The 16488-nt window shown below is 38.4% G+C and overlaps 1 protein-coding gene across 1 annotated transcript; it reads right to left on the bottom strand.

Annotated features, from left to right (window-relative positions):
* Positions 1-882: 882 nt before the first annotated feature.
* atp23 (ATP23 metallopeptidase and ATP synthase assembly factor homolog) lies at positions 883-16258 on the bottom strand. The gene is made up of 6 exons (XM_061984486.1): positions 15928-16258; positions 11809-11854; positions 6367-6448; positions 2240-2377; positions 2069-2152; positions 883-1996 (listed from the first exon to the last, which is right to left on the bottom strand). Exons 1-6 carry the CDS (start codon positions 16070-16072, stop codon positions 1793-1795), a joined length of 699 nt encoding a protein of 232 aa, XP_061840470.1. The 5' UTR covers positions 16073-16258; the 3' UTR covers positions 883-1792.
* Positions 16259-16488: the final 230 nt, after the last annotated feature.

Here is a 16488-nt window from a genome sequence, read left to right as displayed (position 1 = left end):
AAAATCAACTGTAAAACAAACTCAGCAACATCCAGTCGAAAATTATAAAAAAATACAACAACTACCAAACAAAAATTTAAATGGGGGCAAGAAATGTTCAGAAATAAAATAAACTGTAGAAAAACAGTGAACATTTAGAAATAAAATTTACAGAAATTCTAAAAATGTAATTTAACTGGATTAAAACACCATAAAATATTTTAAACTAAATTCTAAAAATAAACTTAAAGAAAAAAAAAGAGAAGTAATTTTACAGGAAAACACACCCAAAATGTGGGAAATAGTTTTTTTTAAACATTTTAAAAATTGGGGAAAACATTTCTAAAAATAAAATCTAAAACTCCAGTCGAAAATTATAAAAAAACAAAAAAACAACAACTAACAAACAAAAATTTAAATGAGGGCAAGAAATTTTCAGAAATAAAATAAAATCCGTGGAAAAACTGTGAAAATGTTTAAGTAAAATTTACAAAAATGTACAGGAAAAAAAATGCCAAAAAGTCCTAGTCAAAAAACAAATACATTTCATTGAACAAAACCATTTTTAAAATGGTGGGGAATAAAATCTAACTGGAATGAAAACTCAGCAAAAACTGGAAGACAATTCTAAAAATATAATTTAACTGAATAAAAAGAGTAAAGATTTTAAAACATATTCTAAAAATAAATTTAAACAAACAAAAAATCGTGGGAAAAAAATTGCAAACATTTAGGGAAAAATCGGCGGGGGGAATCTAAAAATAAAATATAACTGGAAGAAAATTTGCCAAAAACTGAAATGATATTCTAAAAAATAAGAAAAAGGCTGACATATTGATACCGAAGCAAAAAAAAAAGCTTAGTCTTCAGCTGTATAGCATTTTTTAACCTTTTTAAAAAATGAAAAAATTATCTGTGACTTTTTAGTATGCAGGCGTCAGTGGAAAAAAGCATAAAGCCGTTGTTCTAAAGTTAATTCTATTAGCAACACACTTTGCTCAGGGGATCATCAGTTTTTTTTACCATTGTTTTCCTTTTTCAGACTGCATTATATTGACATTTTACTAAAAACAAACATATGTACAATGTCACACACACTCATCTAATCGGACTTCATGGTGCAACAGTGCCATCTAAAGTGTGACACAAGTACTGCAGGAAGAAGACGTGTATGCACCAAGGGATTTGTTGTTTTAATACAATAAATACAATTCAATGACAAGTTATTATCTTGCATTTGATTCTGTAATCATCATGTTGTTTTGCATGATTTGTTTAGTCAACTTGTGTGTCGGGAACAACCAAATATCATTTTCCTTATGTTCTTTATTTCTTTTCTTGAGGATCTTGTTGTCATTTCCTCTCTCCGAGCTTGTAAAACGTGATCATCCTGCGTCTCAGATTAGGGAGTGGAACTCCCGAACGCGTGGCGCCTTTGAGATAGCGGCCATCGAGGAGGGATTACGACGCTAATTCCCTCACGACTTTGTCCAACTCATTAGAAGATTCTTTGAATGCCGACGCCCATTGAGGATGTCAACAATGACATGTAACCGATGTGGCGGCCATTTGCAAACTTCTTTAAAGGAGGGTCTAAAGTGTGCCGGAATTGACTTTGAACAAGCTTTGGCTTCGTCTCAATGTTAAGAAGGATTTAATTGGCTTGAATTTAATCGGCTGTATTTACAGGAAAATAAGCGGACAAACGGGACAAAAATTTAAAAAACACTCTTCTGATATTTGACTTTCACTACTTATGATCTTCTTGTACAGAATTAATGTCCAAAATGTGTCCCCGAGGACAAGTTGTGCACTAAATGTTTGCGTAGTATCGACTTCTGTTCTGGTAATTTCTGTGGTCGAACGTAGCGTCCTTCTTGGAGTGTGGGATGCGCTCGAAGGGGGCGTGGTCATTGAAACACGAGTCGAACACCTCCGCCACTATCTTCTCCGCCTCCTCCCGGCTGATCTTCCGCACGGCCAGGATGGAGCGCAGGGCGCGGTTTCGGACGCACTCCTGGCCGGAGAGCAGACAGGACCGGTCAGCGGGAGCGCGGAAAAAGGGGGCGGGGCTTAAATGAAAGCGTACCTGATGATGCTGCTTCATGCCGAAGTGGTATCTTGACATTTCATTGGGGAAGGAGCAGTCTCCACTCAGGTTAGCGGCCCGGATCTAAGACCAGGACAACCAATCGATTAAGATATTTACCCGCCAAGAAAAAAGTCTGTAAAAGACAGGTCCTTTTATAGACAGTCATACCTCGGAACATGCTAGATGTCTGAAGTTGCTGAACCAGTCCACGCGAGCCCGACAGTGGTCGAAAGCGTGGATGAGCTCGTGCGTGACCACTCGGTCCATGTGGGACTGCTTCTGGACGTTGTTCTGACACAAAACTATCTGAAAGTCCCAAAAAAATAATAATAATTTGAAGCCGAGTGGGATGGGTAACTACTAAGGGTGTAACGGTACGTGTATTTGTATTGAACCGTTTCGGTACGGGGGTTTCGGTTCGGTTCGGAGGTGTACCGAACGAGTTTCCACACGGACATATTAGGTAGCGTACCGCACGTTGTGTAAACAATGCACAACACACGGCATGCTAGCAACGACAACATGTAAAACCAGAACTGGAAGACCCTCTTGCCTCGTTAAGATCTCCTGTTTGGGAACATTTCGGCTTCGCAGTGTTCAGCAGCTTCTGCCAACACGTCAAACATGCTAACCCATTTTGAAGCGGCACCACCCCCAAGCGAACATCGCTTCAACGAAGAGAAAGACGAACAAACACAGCTCACCACCGCATTCAAGCAGCCTCTCCTCGGCGAGTCAGGCAGGGCTAAAGCAATAACAAATGTTTTTATAGCAGCAGATTTAAGGCCATATTGCATTAAAAACTAGATTTTGAGCCACTTCTATGGTGGAAGAACAATGAGCCCATATATCCTCTTACTGCCAAGTTAGCCAGGCACTACCTCGCCATACCTGCTACCTCCACAATGTGGATAAACTGATTTTTCTGGCAAAAAACCTGAAGATTGAGTGAAAGTCACCATGGTTAAAGGCTCGGGGGGGGGAAGAAAAGTTAATCTGAGGCTGAGTTGACTTGAAACTGTTTAATGTTGCACTTTTTACATGTAGAAGAAACTTTTTGTCATTTTATTTAATCTGAGCAACAACTTGAGGCAGTTTAATGTTGATTAACGTGGACCCCGACTTAAACAAGTGTCATGTCTGTGTAATCATGTTTTGTTTTAGTCGTGTTTTGTTTAGTTAATGGACTCTTTAGTTTCTGGCTTTTCACCCTCTTGTCTTGTTTCCATGATTACCCATTAGTTTCACCTGTTTCACGTTTGGACTCATTGTGCACTCTTGTTTGTCACCATAGCAACCCATTAGTTTTCACCTGTCACGTCACGCACCTGTTTCACGTTTTGAGTCACGCACCTGTTTTCGTTAATCATGTCTGTAGTATTTAAGTTCATTGTTTTCAGTTTGTCTTTCTGGTGACATCCCGGATTCATACCCCTGTCACACTTTTACCTCTGCGCACTTCATGCCATGTCCAAGTAAGTTTTTTCTATTAATGCCACAGTTAGTGTTTTTTGTTTAATTATTCACAGTTTTTTGCCCACCTGCAAGTCTTTTTGTTTCGTTTGTCAAGTTTGTACATCCGCCTTGAGCGCGCTTTTTGTTCCTTTGAGTGTTATAAATAAATATGTATTTACCTTCACGCCATGACCAGTCCAGCTTTACTTGCATCTCGGGAAAACAAACACACCATAGTCCACGTCGTGACAACAAGTTGAAAAACTTATTGGGGTGTTACCATTTAGTGGTCAATTGTACGGAATATGTACTGTACTGTGCAATCTACTAATAAAAGTCTCAATCAATCAAAAAAAGCACTTTATATGTAGAAAGGTTTTGTTAAGAAACCATTCTGAGCCTTCTTATTTAGTTTTTATTTGATATATGTTGACCACATGAACCCTGGCAATGGACCCTGTGTGTATATGAATGTTATTGTTATGCTTAGCATTCATAACTGCCTGTGTGTGTATATGTATGTTATTATTATACTTAGCATTCATGACTGCCTGTGTGTGTATATGTATATTATTGTTATGCTTAGCATTCATGACTGCCTGTGTGTGTATATGTATGTTATTATTATGCTTAGCATTCATGACTGCCTGTGTGTGTATATGTATGTTATTATTATGCTTAGCATTCATGACTGCCTGTGTGTGTATATGTATGTTATTATTATGCTTAGCATTCATGACTGCCTGTGTGTGTATATGTATGTTATTATTATGCTTAGCATTCATGACTGCCTGTGTGTGTATATGTATGTTATTGTTATGCTTAGCATTCATGACTGCCTGTGTGTGTATATGTATGTTATTATTATACTTAGCATTCATGACTGCCTGTGTGTGTATATGTATGTTATTGTTATGCTTAGCATTCATGACTGCCTGTGTGTGTATATGTATGTTATTATTATACTTCGCATTCATGACTGCCTGTGTGTGTATATGTATGTTATTATTATACTTAGCATTCATGACTGCCTGTGTGTGTATATGTATGTTATTATTATACTTAGCATTCATGACTGCCTGTGTGTGTATATGTATGTTATTGTTATGCTTAGCATTCATGACTGCCTGTGTGTATATGTATGTTATTATTATACTTAGCATTCATGACTGCCTGTGTGTGTATATGTATGTTATTGTTATGCTTAGCATTCATGACTGCCTGTGTGTGTATATGTATGTTATTGTTATGCTTAGCATTCATGACTGCCTGTGTGTGTATATGTATGTTATTGTTATGCTTAGCATTCATGACTGCCTGTGTGTGTATATGTATGTTATTGTTATGCTTAGCATTCATGACTGCCTGTGTGTGTATATGTATGTTATTGTTATGCTTAGCATTCATGACTGCCTGTGTGTGTATATGTATGTTATTGTTATGCTTAGCATTCATGACTGCCTGTGTGTGTATATGTATGTTATTGTTATACTTAGCATTCATGACTGCCTGTGTGTGTATATGTATGTTATTGTTATGCTTAGCATTCATGACTGCCTGTGTGTGTGTATATGTATGTTATTATTATACTTAGCATTCATGACTGCCTGTGTGTATATGTATGTTATTGTTATGCTTAGCATTCATGACTGCCTGTGTGTGTATATGTATGTTATTATTATACTTAGCATTCATAACTGCCTGTGTGTGTATATGTATGTTATTATTATACTTAGCATTCATGACTGCCTGTGTGTGTATATGTATGTTATTGTTATGCTTAGCATTCATAACTGCCTGTGTGTGTATATGTATGTTATTATTATACTTAGCATTCATAACTGCCTGTGTGTGTATATGTATGTTATTATTATACTTAGCATTCATGACTGCCTGTGTGTGTATATGTATGTTATTGTTATGCTTAGCATTCATGACTGCCTGTGTGTGTATATGTATGTTATTATTATACTTAGCATTCATGACTGCCTGTGTGTATATGTATGTTATTGTTATGCTTAGCATTCATGACTGCCTGTGTGTGTATATGTATGTTATTGTTATACTTAGCATTCATGACTGCCTGTGTGTGTATATGTATGTTATTGTTATGCTTAGCATTCATGACTGCCTGTGTGTGTATATGTATGTTATTATTATACTTAGCATTCATGACTGCCTGTGTGTGTATATGTATGTTATTGTTATACTTAGCATTCATGACTGCCTGTGTGTGTATATGTATGTTATTGTTATCCTTAGCATTCATGACTGCCTGTGTGTGTATATGTATGTTATTGTTATGCATAGCATTCATAACTGCCTGTGTGTGTTATGTATGTTATTATTATACTTAGCATTCATGACTGCCTGTGTGTATATGTATGTTATTGTTATGCTTAGCATTCATGACTGCCTGTGTGTGTATATGTATGTTATTGTTATGCTTAGCATTCATGACTGCCTGTGTGTGTATATGTATGTTATTGTTATGCTTAGCATTCATGACTGCCTGTGTGTGTATATGTATGTTATTGTTATTCTTAGCATTCATGACTGCCTGCTATTGCACTGATCAGCCTAGTGGTGGCTCACATCCATCACACACACAGCTATTTCTATTTTTGGGCAGAATTATTATAGTGTACCCAATGTTAAAAGGATAAAGCCATTGTTTACAAATTTGGTAAATAAATAACCAAAAAATTTATATTTTGTTGTTTTCTTACTGTACCGAAAATGAACCAAACCATGACCTCTAAACCGAGGTACGTACCGAACCGACATTTTTGTGTACTGTTACACCCTTAGTAACCACAACCTGGCGTCATTCTTCTCACTTGGGACGTGGCCGCGTCAAACCCTCCGCTGACGGTCCCATCGCAATCTTCGCAGGAAAAATGGCGGTCTTTGAGCACTTCACTGCGACACAAAAGAGGATGGATCAGTTTGGCTCGGGAAGGAAGTGAAAGTAGAATTGCAATTCTAGCATGACAGGCAGACTATAGGAGACATCTGATTGGATGCTTGGTAAGCGCTATGATGTCATAAATGGCAAACCTTTTCCACTGAGGACAACATACAGAAAAAATGAAATGGCCATTTTGACATTCTTGACCTTTTGGCAAAAAGTAAAGTAAATATAAAGCTATCTTTAAAGCAGAGACATGGCTTCTGGTTCTTTAAACCCCAAGAAGGTGAATCATGGTCAGAATCTAAGTGCTATTGACACTTTGAATACACAAAAACAAACAAAACAAATACATGTTGTTTTTTTTGGCAAACAGCCAAATAATTGCATATTTTGGCAAAAAAACATTTCTTCAGATATACCTGTACATGTTTTAAAAAAAACACATTACATAATACTTTTAGGGCCTGAGCAGTGGCACTGTACTAAGTCCTGGATGGCAGATAACTTTTTACAGCTTAACCAGGACAAGACTGAAGTCTTGGTCATCGGCCCTGAGACCCGGAGAGAGAAACACATATCAAAACTACAATCATTGTCTCTAACTCCATCACTACAAGTGAAAAATCTGGGCCTCGTTTTCGACGCTGACCTTAGTTTTATGCCACATATAAAAAACATGACTAAAATAGGTTTTTATCATCTTAAGAATGTAGCCAGAGTTTGCCCAATTCTCTCTCAGGTTCAACACAGAGACGCTAATGCATGCTTTTATTACAAGTGGTATAGATGATTGTAACGCCTGCTTTCTGCTCTTCCTAAAAAGGTTATTGAACTTTTACAATTACTCCAAAAATCAGCGGCACGTGTCCTGACGAGGAACAGAAGGTGGGCTCTCATTACACCAGTTTTAAAATCTCTGCATTGGCTTCCCGTGTGTTTCAGGATCATTTTTAAGGATCTTCTTATGGTTTATAAATGTTTTTATAGTATTGGGCCTTCTTATCTTTCCGATCTGCTTTTACCCTGTGAACCTTCCCGGGCCCTGAGATCCTCCGCCACTCATCTCCTAATTATTCCCAAAGTCAGGATACAAAGTCAAGGGATGGCATCTTTCCACTATTATGGCCCCCGTCTATGGAACATCTTTCCACCATTGTGGCCCCCGTCTATGGAACATCTTTCCACTATTATGGCCCCCGTCTATGTAACATCTTTCCACCATTGTGGCCCCCGTCTATGTAACATCTTTCCACTATTATGGCCCCCGTCTATGGAACGTCTTTCCACCAATATGGCCCCCGTCTATGGAACATCTTTCCACTATTATGGCCCCCGCCTATGTAACATCCTTCCACCATTATGGCCCCCGTCTATGTAACATCTTTCCACCATTATGGTCCCCCTCTATGTAACATCTTTCCACTATTATGGCCCCCGTCTATGTAACATCTTTCCACCATTATGGCCCCCGTCTATGGAACATCTTTCCACTATTATGGCCCCCGTCTATGTAACATCCTTCCACCGTTATGGCCCCCGTCTATGTAACATCTTTCCACTATTATGGCCCCCCGTCTATGTAACATCTTTCCACTATTATGGCCCCCGTCTATGTAACATCTTTCCACCATTATGGCCCCCGTCTATGTAACATCTTTCCACCATTATGGCCCCCGTCTATGGAACATCTTTCCACTATTATGGCCCCCGTCTATGTAACATCCTTCCACCGTTATGGCCCCCGTCTATGTAACATCTTTCCACTATTATGGCCCCCGTCTATGTAACAGCTTTCCACTATTATGGCCCCTGTCTATGTAACATCTTTCCACCATTATGGCCCCCCTCTATGTAACATCCTTCCACCATTATGACCCCCGTCTATGGAACATCTTTCCACTATTATGGCCCCCGTCTATGTAACATCTTTCCACCATTATGGCCCCCCTCTATGTAACATTTTTCCACTATTATGGCCCCCGTCAATGGAACATCTTTCCACCATTGTGGCCCCCGTCTATGGAACATCTTTCCACCATTATGGCCCCCGTCTATGTAACATCTTTCCACCATTATGGCCCCCGTCTATGGAACATCTTTCCACCATTATGGCCCCCGTCTATGGAACATCTTTCCACTATTATAGCCCCCGTCTATGGAACATCTTTCCACTATTATGGCCCCCGTCTATGGAACAACTTTCCACCATTGTGGCCCCCGTCTATGTAACATCCTTCCACCATTATGACCCCCGTCTATGGAACATCTTTCCACCATTGTGGCCCCCGTCTATGTAACATCTTTCCACTATTATGGCCCCCCTCTATGTAACATCTTTCCACCATTATGGCCCCCGTCTATGTAACATCTTTCCACTATTGTGGCCCCCGTCTATGGAACATTTTTCCACCATTATGGCCCCTTTCTATGGAACATCTTTCCACTATTGTGGCCCCCATCTATGTAACATCTTTCCACTATTGTGGCCCCAGTCTCTGTAACATCTTTCCACTATTATGGCCCCGTCTATGGAACATTTTTCCACTATTATGGCCACCGTCTATGGAACATCTTTCCACCATTGTGGCCCCCGTCTATGTAACATGTTGCCGGTGGACCTCAGGGCTGTGGAGAACGTTCATGTTTTTAAGAGCAGGCTTAAGACCCACCTTTTTGATTTGGCTTTTACCTGATATTAATTATTTTATTGAAGTCATTTGTATTTTACTTTTTATCCTATTAGTTATGAAATATTTTATTTATTTATATTTATTTATTTATGGCGAAACATTTGATCTTTTGGAGGTCCCAACATGTTTGGTGGTGGGTCAGGGCACCACAGCTTTCATTTCTATGTTTTTTTTCTAACTCACAGGCAATCAAACACTTTCTAAACTATTACCAAAATATGTTTTTTTGGGGTTTTTTTTAAATATTTGAGCTTTATAACTGCCATTTCGATGAAAGATAAAAGAGTGAGACAAACGTCCTCTGAGCTGTCCACTAGGTGGCGCTTGAATACATTTATTCCTCCTAGCCCACGGGTGTCAAACTCATTTTCATTGAGGGACACAATTCATAGACAATATATCTTACAATAGCTGATAAAAGCAGAAATATGGAAAAAAATAAGGGCATGGTATATTACTAACCAATTCTTCCCAAAGTTAAAGAAAGACAATTTCATATTATTGATGGAATATACCTTACTGGCGATTTTTGAGACAAAAAAAGAACATTATGGTTGACAACTGTTTTATCTGTAATGCTATAGAATATGTGACTCATTCATTTTCGGAATGTGACATTGTTCATTTGTTTTGGGAGGAGATTCAGGGGATAGCTGAAAGATGTCTCCATTTACAGTAGAATATAATACATTTGGTATATTTATAAAAGATAGTAACCTACAAATGCTTGTTAAAATTATGTTGCAAGCTACATTTTTTAGACATACATTTCTGAGACTAAAACCCAGATTTTCACTTTGGTTCGATGATTTCCATTAATTAATCAAGTCGTAGATTAAGCCATTACATTATTGTCTTTATTGGAGGAATTTTAAATGTTTTCATAAATATGTATTTTATATTTAATGTATTTATTTTTATCCTATTGTATTGTCTCCTACTTTATTAACATGTATTGCTCTTATAAAGATGTTTGTTTGAAATATTGTAATACATTGAGGTGCCTCAATGTATCTGTGTATTTTTAATATGTACTGTTTTTAAGTATACAAATATAAATGTACAATGATTCCCCTAGTGATATTATTATTCAACTGCCTTTGTATTTCATTTCATTGTATTTTTTTTATGTACTCCGTTGTAGACTGGCAGCTTAGTCGCCTGAATTTTATTGTACAATTTGCGGTGTTTATTTATTTATTTTTTTACAGAATATTACTGTAAATGGAAAAACGTTACCATTGTTTTTACCGTAATATCTATTTCAAAAAATGTGTTTACAATTTTTTACAGTAAAATGATAGTTATTATATCGTAAAATCCATGGCTGTTTTTGCGACACGTTACTGTAAATGGCAAAACGCTACCATTTTTGTTTTTTCTGGCGACAGAGCGGCCAGTTTTTTGTTGTAAAATCTATGATTGTTGTTTTTTTACGGTGTGTTACTGTAAATGGAAAACCGGTACCACTGAACGATCGGTTTTTTATTGCATAAACTATTGTTGTTTCTGTGATGCATTACTGTAAATGGAAAAACGACGCCATCGTTTTTTAATAACGGTAAAATTCTGACGACTGAGAAGCCATTTTTTGGTATTTTTTACCGTGAAATGTATTGTCATTTTTGCAATGTAAACTTTAATGGATAACTTGCTTGGAAATCATAATTCAATCAGAGATTTATTTTAATTTGAACAAAAAAACGGTTTGTAACAAATGTGGATGTATTTGTTACATTATTAGGAAACATGAAAGTAATAGTGCATTATTGTTACAGATTATAACTACTTTTGCAACCTAAATACATACACATCTTTAACTTAAGACTTAGACAAACTTTAATGATCCACAAGGGAAATTGTTCCACACAGTAGCTCAGTTACAAAGGATGAAAAAGATGGAAAGGACAATGCAGGTATAAAATAGACTAAAAGCAATATAAAATATAACATATATACGTAATATTTACATAATATATGTACCGTATATTATATTATGTTTATATCATGTATACAATATATAACAATGAACAACATTATTATTTATACATAAGTCAAGCAGACATTTGAGTATTTATTTTAAGAAAAAAATACAATGTATTATAATTAATTTTTTGTTACATTATTCAATAATATCGAATAAAAATATATGTAATTGTATGCACTACATGTAAACAGAAAGGAGGAATACATTTACCCAGGAAGAAAAGATAAAGTATTTTATTGATACATATTATTATTAAAATGTTTTCCTTTTTTATTGTAACTGTATCTGTGTACTGTTATTTTATTTTATTATTTTGAGAATTTTCTTTTTGTGTTTCCTTTCTTTTATTTGTAACTGGATGTGTGTATTATTATTTGACTTTAAACTTTCGAAAAGGACCCCAGGAAAACGAGCCTGGAGTTTGTACGCCGGATAATGGGGATCCTCAATAAACAACAAACAACAATAAAATGATGTGGCGAGCCAGAGATGGACCCCGGGCCATTAGGAAACATTCTTCATAAGGTTGTATCCTTAGAACGTGCCAAGGGCCAATATGAAAAAATACTATGCTTTTGGCAAATGGACTTGGGCCTCGCTTTAATCGCCGCCACACATCATTGCATATCTCAGCTCACAATTTCTTCCAATGTCATGTAGTGAAAGAAATGAAAAATCCATTCCTACATACCATCCAGAGTTGCTCATGGCATTGAGGAGGAGTTTGGCATATGGACCTGGGTGGAGGAAACAACTCATGAGTCAATGTGAAGGTACTAACTGTTTTTCAACATTTTTTGAGCCGAGGCACAATTTTTTTAATTGAAAAAATGCGGAGGCAAACCACCAGCAGAAAACATTCAAAAATGAAGCCGATATCGACAGTAAAAAGTCCATCCATCCATCTTCTTCCGCTTATGCGAGGTCGGGTCGCGGGGGCAGCAGCCTAAGTAGGGAAACCCAGACTTCCCTCTCCCCAGCCGCTTCGTCCAGCTCCTCCCGGGGGATCCCGAGGCGTCCCCAGGTCAGCCGGGAGACATAGTCTTCCCAACGTGTCCTGGGTCTTTCCTTGTGGCCTCCTACCGGTCGGACGTGCCCTAAACACCTCCCTAGGGAGGCGTTCGGGTGGCATCCTGACCAGATGCCCGAACCACCTCATCTGGCTCCTCTCCATGTGGAGGAGCAGCAGCTTTACTTTGAGTTCCTCACCCTATCTCTAAGGGAGAGACCCGCCACCCGGCGGAGGAAACTCATTTGGGCCGCTTGTACCCGTGATCTTGTCCTTTCGGTCATAACCCAAAGCTCATGACCATAGGTGAGGATGGGAACGTAGATCGACCGCTAAATTGAGAGCTTTGCCTTCCGGCTCAGCTCCTTCTTCACCACAACGGATCGATACAGCGTCCGCATTACTGAAGACGCCGCACCGATCCGCCTGTCGATCTCACGATCCACTCTCCCTCACTCGTGAACAAGACTCCGAGGTACTTGAACTCCTCCACTTGGGGCAAGATCTCCTCCCCAACCCGGAGATGGCACTCCACCCTTTTCCGGGCGAGAACCATGGACTCGGACTTGAAGGTGCTGATTCCCATCCCAGTCGCTTCACACTCGGCTGCGAACCGATCCAGTGAGAGCTGAAGATCCTGGCCAGATGAAGCCATCAGGACCACATCATCTGCAAAAAGCAGAGACCTAATCCTGCAGCCACCAAACCCGATCCCCTCAACGCCTTGACTGCGCCTAGAAATTCTGTCCATAAAAGTTATGAACAGAATCGGTGACAAAGGGCAGCCTTGGCGGAGTCCAACCCTCACTGGAAACGTGTCCGACTTACTGCCGGCAATGCGGACCAAGCTCTGACACTGATCATACAGGGAGCGGACCGCCACAATCAGACAGTCTGATACCCCATACTCTCTGAGCACTCCCCACAGGACTTCGGGGTACACGGTCGAATGCCTTCTCCAAGTCCACAAAGCACATGTAGACTGGCTGGGCAAACTCCCATGCACCCTCAAGGACCCTGCCGAGAGTATAAAGCTGGTCCACAGTTCCACGACCAGGACAAAAACCAGTAAAAAGTTGTTCTCGCAATTGTTGGATATGTATTCAAACCATAACCAAGCATGCATCACAATAACTCTTGTCTCAAAGTAGGTGTACTGTCACCCCCTGTTACACCACCCCGTGACTTATTTGGGGTTTTCCTGTGTGTAGTGTTTTAGTTCTTGTCTTGCGCTCCTATTTTAGTGGATTTTTTCCTGTTTTGTTGGCATTTTCCTGTAGCAGTTTCATGTCTTCCTTTGAGAGCTATTCCCCGCACCTGCTTTGTTTTAGCAATCTAGAATATTTAGGTTGTGCGGACGCTATCCTTCTCTGTGGGGACATTGTTGATTGTGATGTCATGTTCGGATGTACTTTGTGGACGCCATCTCTGCAAGTCTTTGCTGTCGTCCAGCATTCTGTTTTTATATACTATGCAGCCAGTTCAGTTTTTAGTTTCGTTCTGCATAGCCTTCCCTAAGCTTCAATGCCTTTTCTTAGCGGCACTCGCCTTTACCTTCACACTGCCTCCCGCCGGGATCACGACAAAGCATCGTCGTCGTTCCCGACATCTACAAAGCAGTTCGCTACCTGCTGGCACCTACCGAGTATTACACGGTTAACCTGCCGAGCTCTAGACAGCACCGACACTCAACAACGACACATCATTTGCAGACTATAATTACTGCTTTGCAAAAAATACTTTTAACCCAGCTAAGTTAATTGAATGTATTTGCTATTTCTTCCTGATTTAGTGGTTAGCATCTTAGCTAAACACACACGAAGGGTGACTCTGTGGAAAAGCTTCAGTTCAGTTCAGTTTCAGTTTCAGTTTATGTGGAACATGCATACGACACAATGTCATGCATCATACAATTCCAGTTGTTTCATTAAAGCACGTCCGAAAAGGAGTAGGATATAACTAAATGAAGTATACTTACTACTTTCCACAGTGTACTTCAACATGAGATGACACTTGTGGTAAATAAATAAATACATAAATAAATAAATGAAGTATCCTTACTAGCTTCCACAGTGTACTTCAACATGAGCTGACACGTGTAGTAAATAAATAAATACATAAATAAATAAATGAAGTATACTTACTAGTTTCCACAGTGTACTTCAACATTAACTGACACTTGTGGTAAATAAATAAATACACAAATAAATAAATGAAGGATACTTACTAGTTTCCACAGTGTACTTCAACATGAACTGACACTTGTGGTAAATAAATAAATACATAAATAAAGAAATGAAGTATACTTACTAGTTTCCACAGTGCACTTCAACATTAGCTGACACTTATGGTAAATAAGTACATAAATGAAGTATACTTACTATGTTCCACAGTGTACTTCAACATGCGATGACACTTGTGGTAAATAAATAAATTAAGTATACCTACTAGTTTCCACAGTGTACTTCAATATGAGATGACACTTGTGGTAAATAAATACATAAATGAAGTATACTTACTACGTTCCACAGTGTACTTCAACGTGAGATGACACTTGTGGTAAATAAATAAATAAATGAAGTATACTTACTACGTTCCACAGTGTACTTCAACATGAGATTACACTTGTGGTAAATAAATAAATGAAGTATACCTACTAGTTTCCACAGTGTACTTCAACATGAGATGACCCTTGTGGTAAATAAATAAATGAAGTATACTTACTACGTTCCACAGTGTACTTTAACTTGAGCTGATACTTGTGGTGAATAAATAAATACATAAATAAAGTATACTTACTAGTTTCCACAGTGTACTTCAACATGAGATGACACTTGTGGTAAATAAATAAATAAATAAATGAAGTATACTTCCTACGTTCCACAGAGTACTTCAACGTGAGATGACACTTGTGGTAAATAAATAGATAAATGAAGTATACTTACTAGTTTCCACAGTGTACTTCAACATGAGATGACACTTGTGGTAAATACATAAATAAATGAAGTATACTTACTACGTTCCACAGAGTACTTCAACGTGAGATGACACTTGTGGTAAATAAATAGATAAATGAAGTATACTTACTAGTTTCCACAGTGTACTTCAACATGAGATGACACTTGTGGTAAATACATAAATAAATGAAGTATACTTACTACGTTCCACAGAGTACTTCAACGTGAGATGACACTTGTGGTAAATAAATAGATAAATGAAGTATACTTACTAGTTTCCACAGTGTACTTCAACATGAGATGACACTTGTGGTAAATACATAAATAAATGAAGTATACTTACTACGTTCCACAGAGTACTTCAACGTGAGATGACACTTGTGGTAAATAAATAGATAAATGAAGTATACTTACTAGTTTCCACAGTGTACTTCAACATGAGATGACACTTGTGGTAAATACATAAATAAATGAAGTATACTTACTACGTTCCACAGAGTACTTCAACGTGAGATGACACTTGTGGTAAATAAATAGATAAATGAAGTATACTTACTAGTTTCCACAGTGTACTTCAACATGAGATGACACTTGTGGTAAATACATAAATAAATGAAGTATACTTACTACGTTCCACAGAGTACTTCAACGTGATATGACACTTGTGGTAAATAAATAAATGAAGTATACTTACTAGTTTCCACAGTGTACTTCTACATGAGATGACACTTGTGGTAAATAAATAAATACATAAACGAAGTATACTTACTAGTTTCCACAGTATATTTCAACATGAGACGACACTTGTGGTAAATAAATAAATAAATAAATGAAGTATACTCACTATGGTTCACAGTGTTATTCAACATGAACTGACACTTATGGTGAAAGGGGAACAGACTCGATACAGGTCTTTTTGTTACATTCTTAGCCTCCCTCTCTGGAAATAAGTCGTATCCATAATCTGCCTCTTCTTTGGCCTGGCCCATTGTTGAAGTGTTGTTGAATATTTGGAAATATTGGAATGAAACTTTGTTCCCTGGCTAGGATGGCGTCAGTTAGGATAGCATGCTAGCTAGCAGGAGAGGTCAACGCTGTTCCTCTATGTCACGTGATACTTCTTCTTCTTTGGTTTAAGGCGGTTGACAAGCAACCTTCTGGTGTGCATTAGCGCCACTTACTGACATGGAGTGTGGACCGAGATGGAACCATAGACATGTTATAAAGCAGACGCAGCATTGGCTGCTGTGACGCGGGGAAATTGGGCCGCCATCTTGAAGTGGTGATGAGGAGCCGGCGAGCAGCCTAAACTGACAGTTGACAGGTAGAAAACAAAGATGCTAAACTGACAGCTGACAGGTAGAAAACAAAGATGCTAAACTGACAGTTGACAGGTAGAAAACAA

The sequence above is a fragment of the Nerophis lumbriciformis genome, linkage group LG25 (assembly GCF_033978685.3).
Source record: "Nerophis lumbriciformis linkage group LG25, RoL_Nlum_v2.1, whole genome shotgun sequence".
NCBI lineage: Eukaryota > Metazoa > Chordata > Actinopteri > Syngnathiformes > Syngnathidae > Nerophis > Nerophis lumbriciformis.
This window is presented reverse-complemented; position numbering and strand designations above follow the sequence as displayed.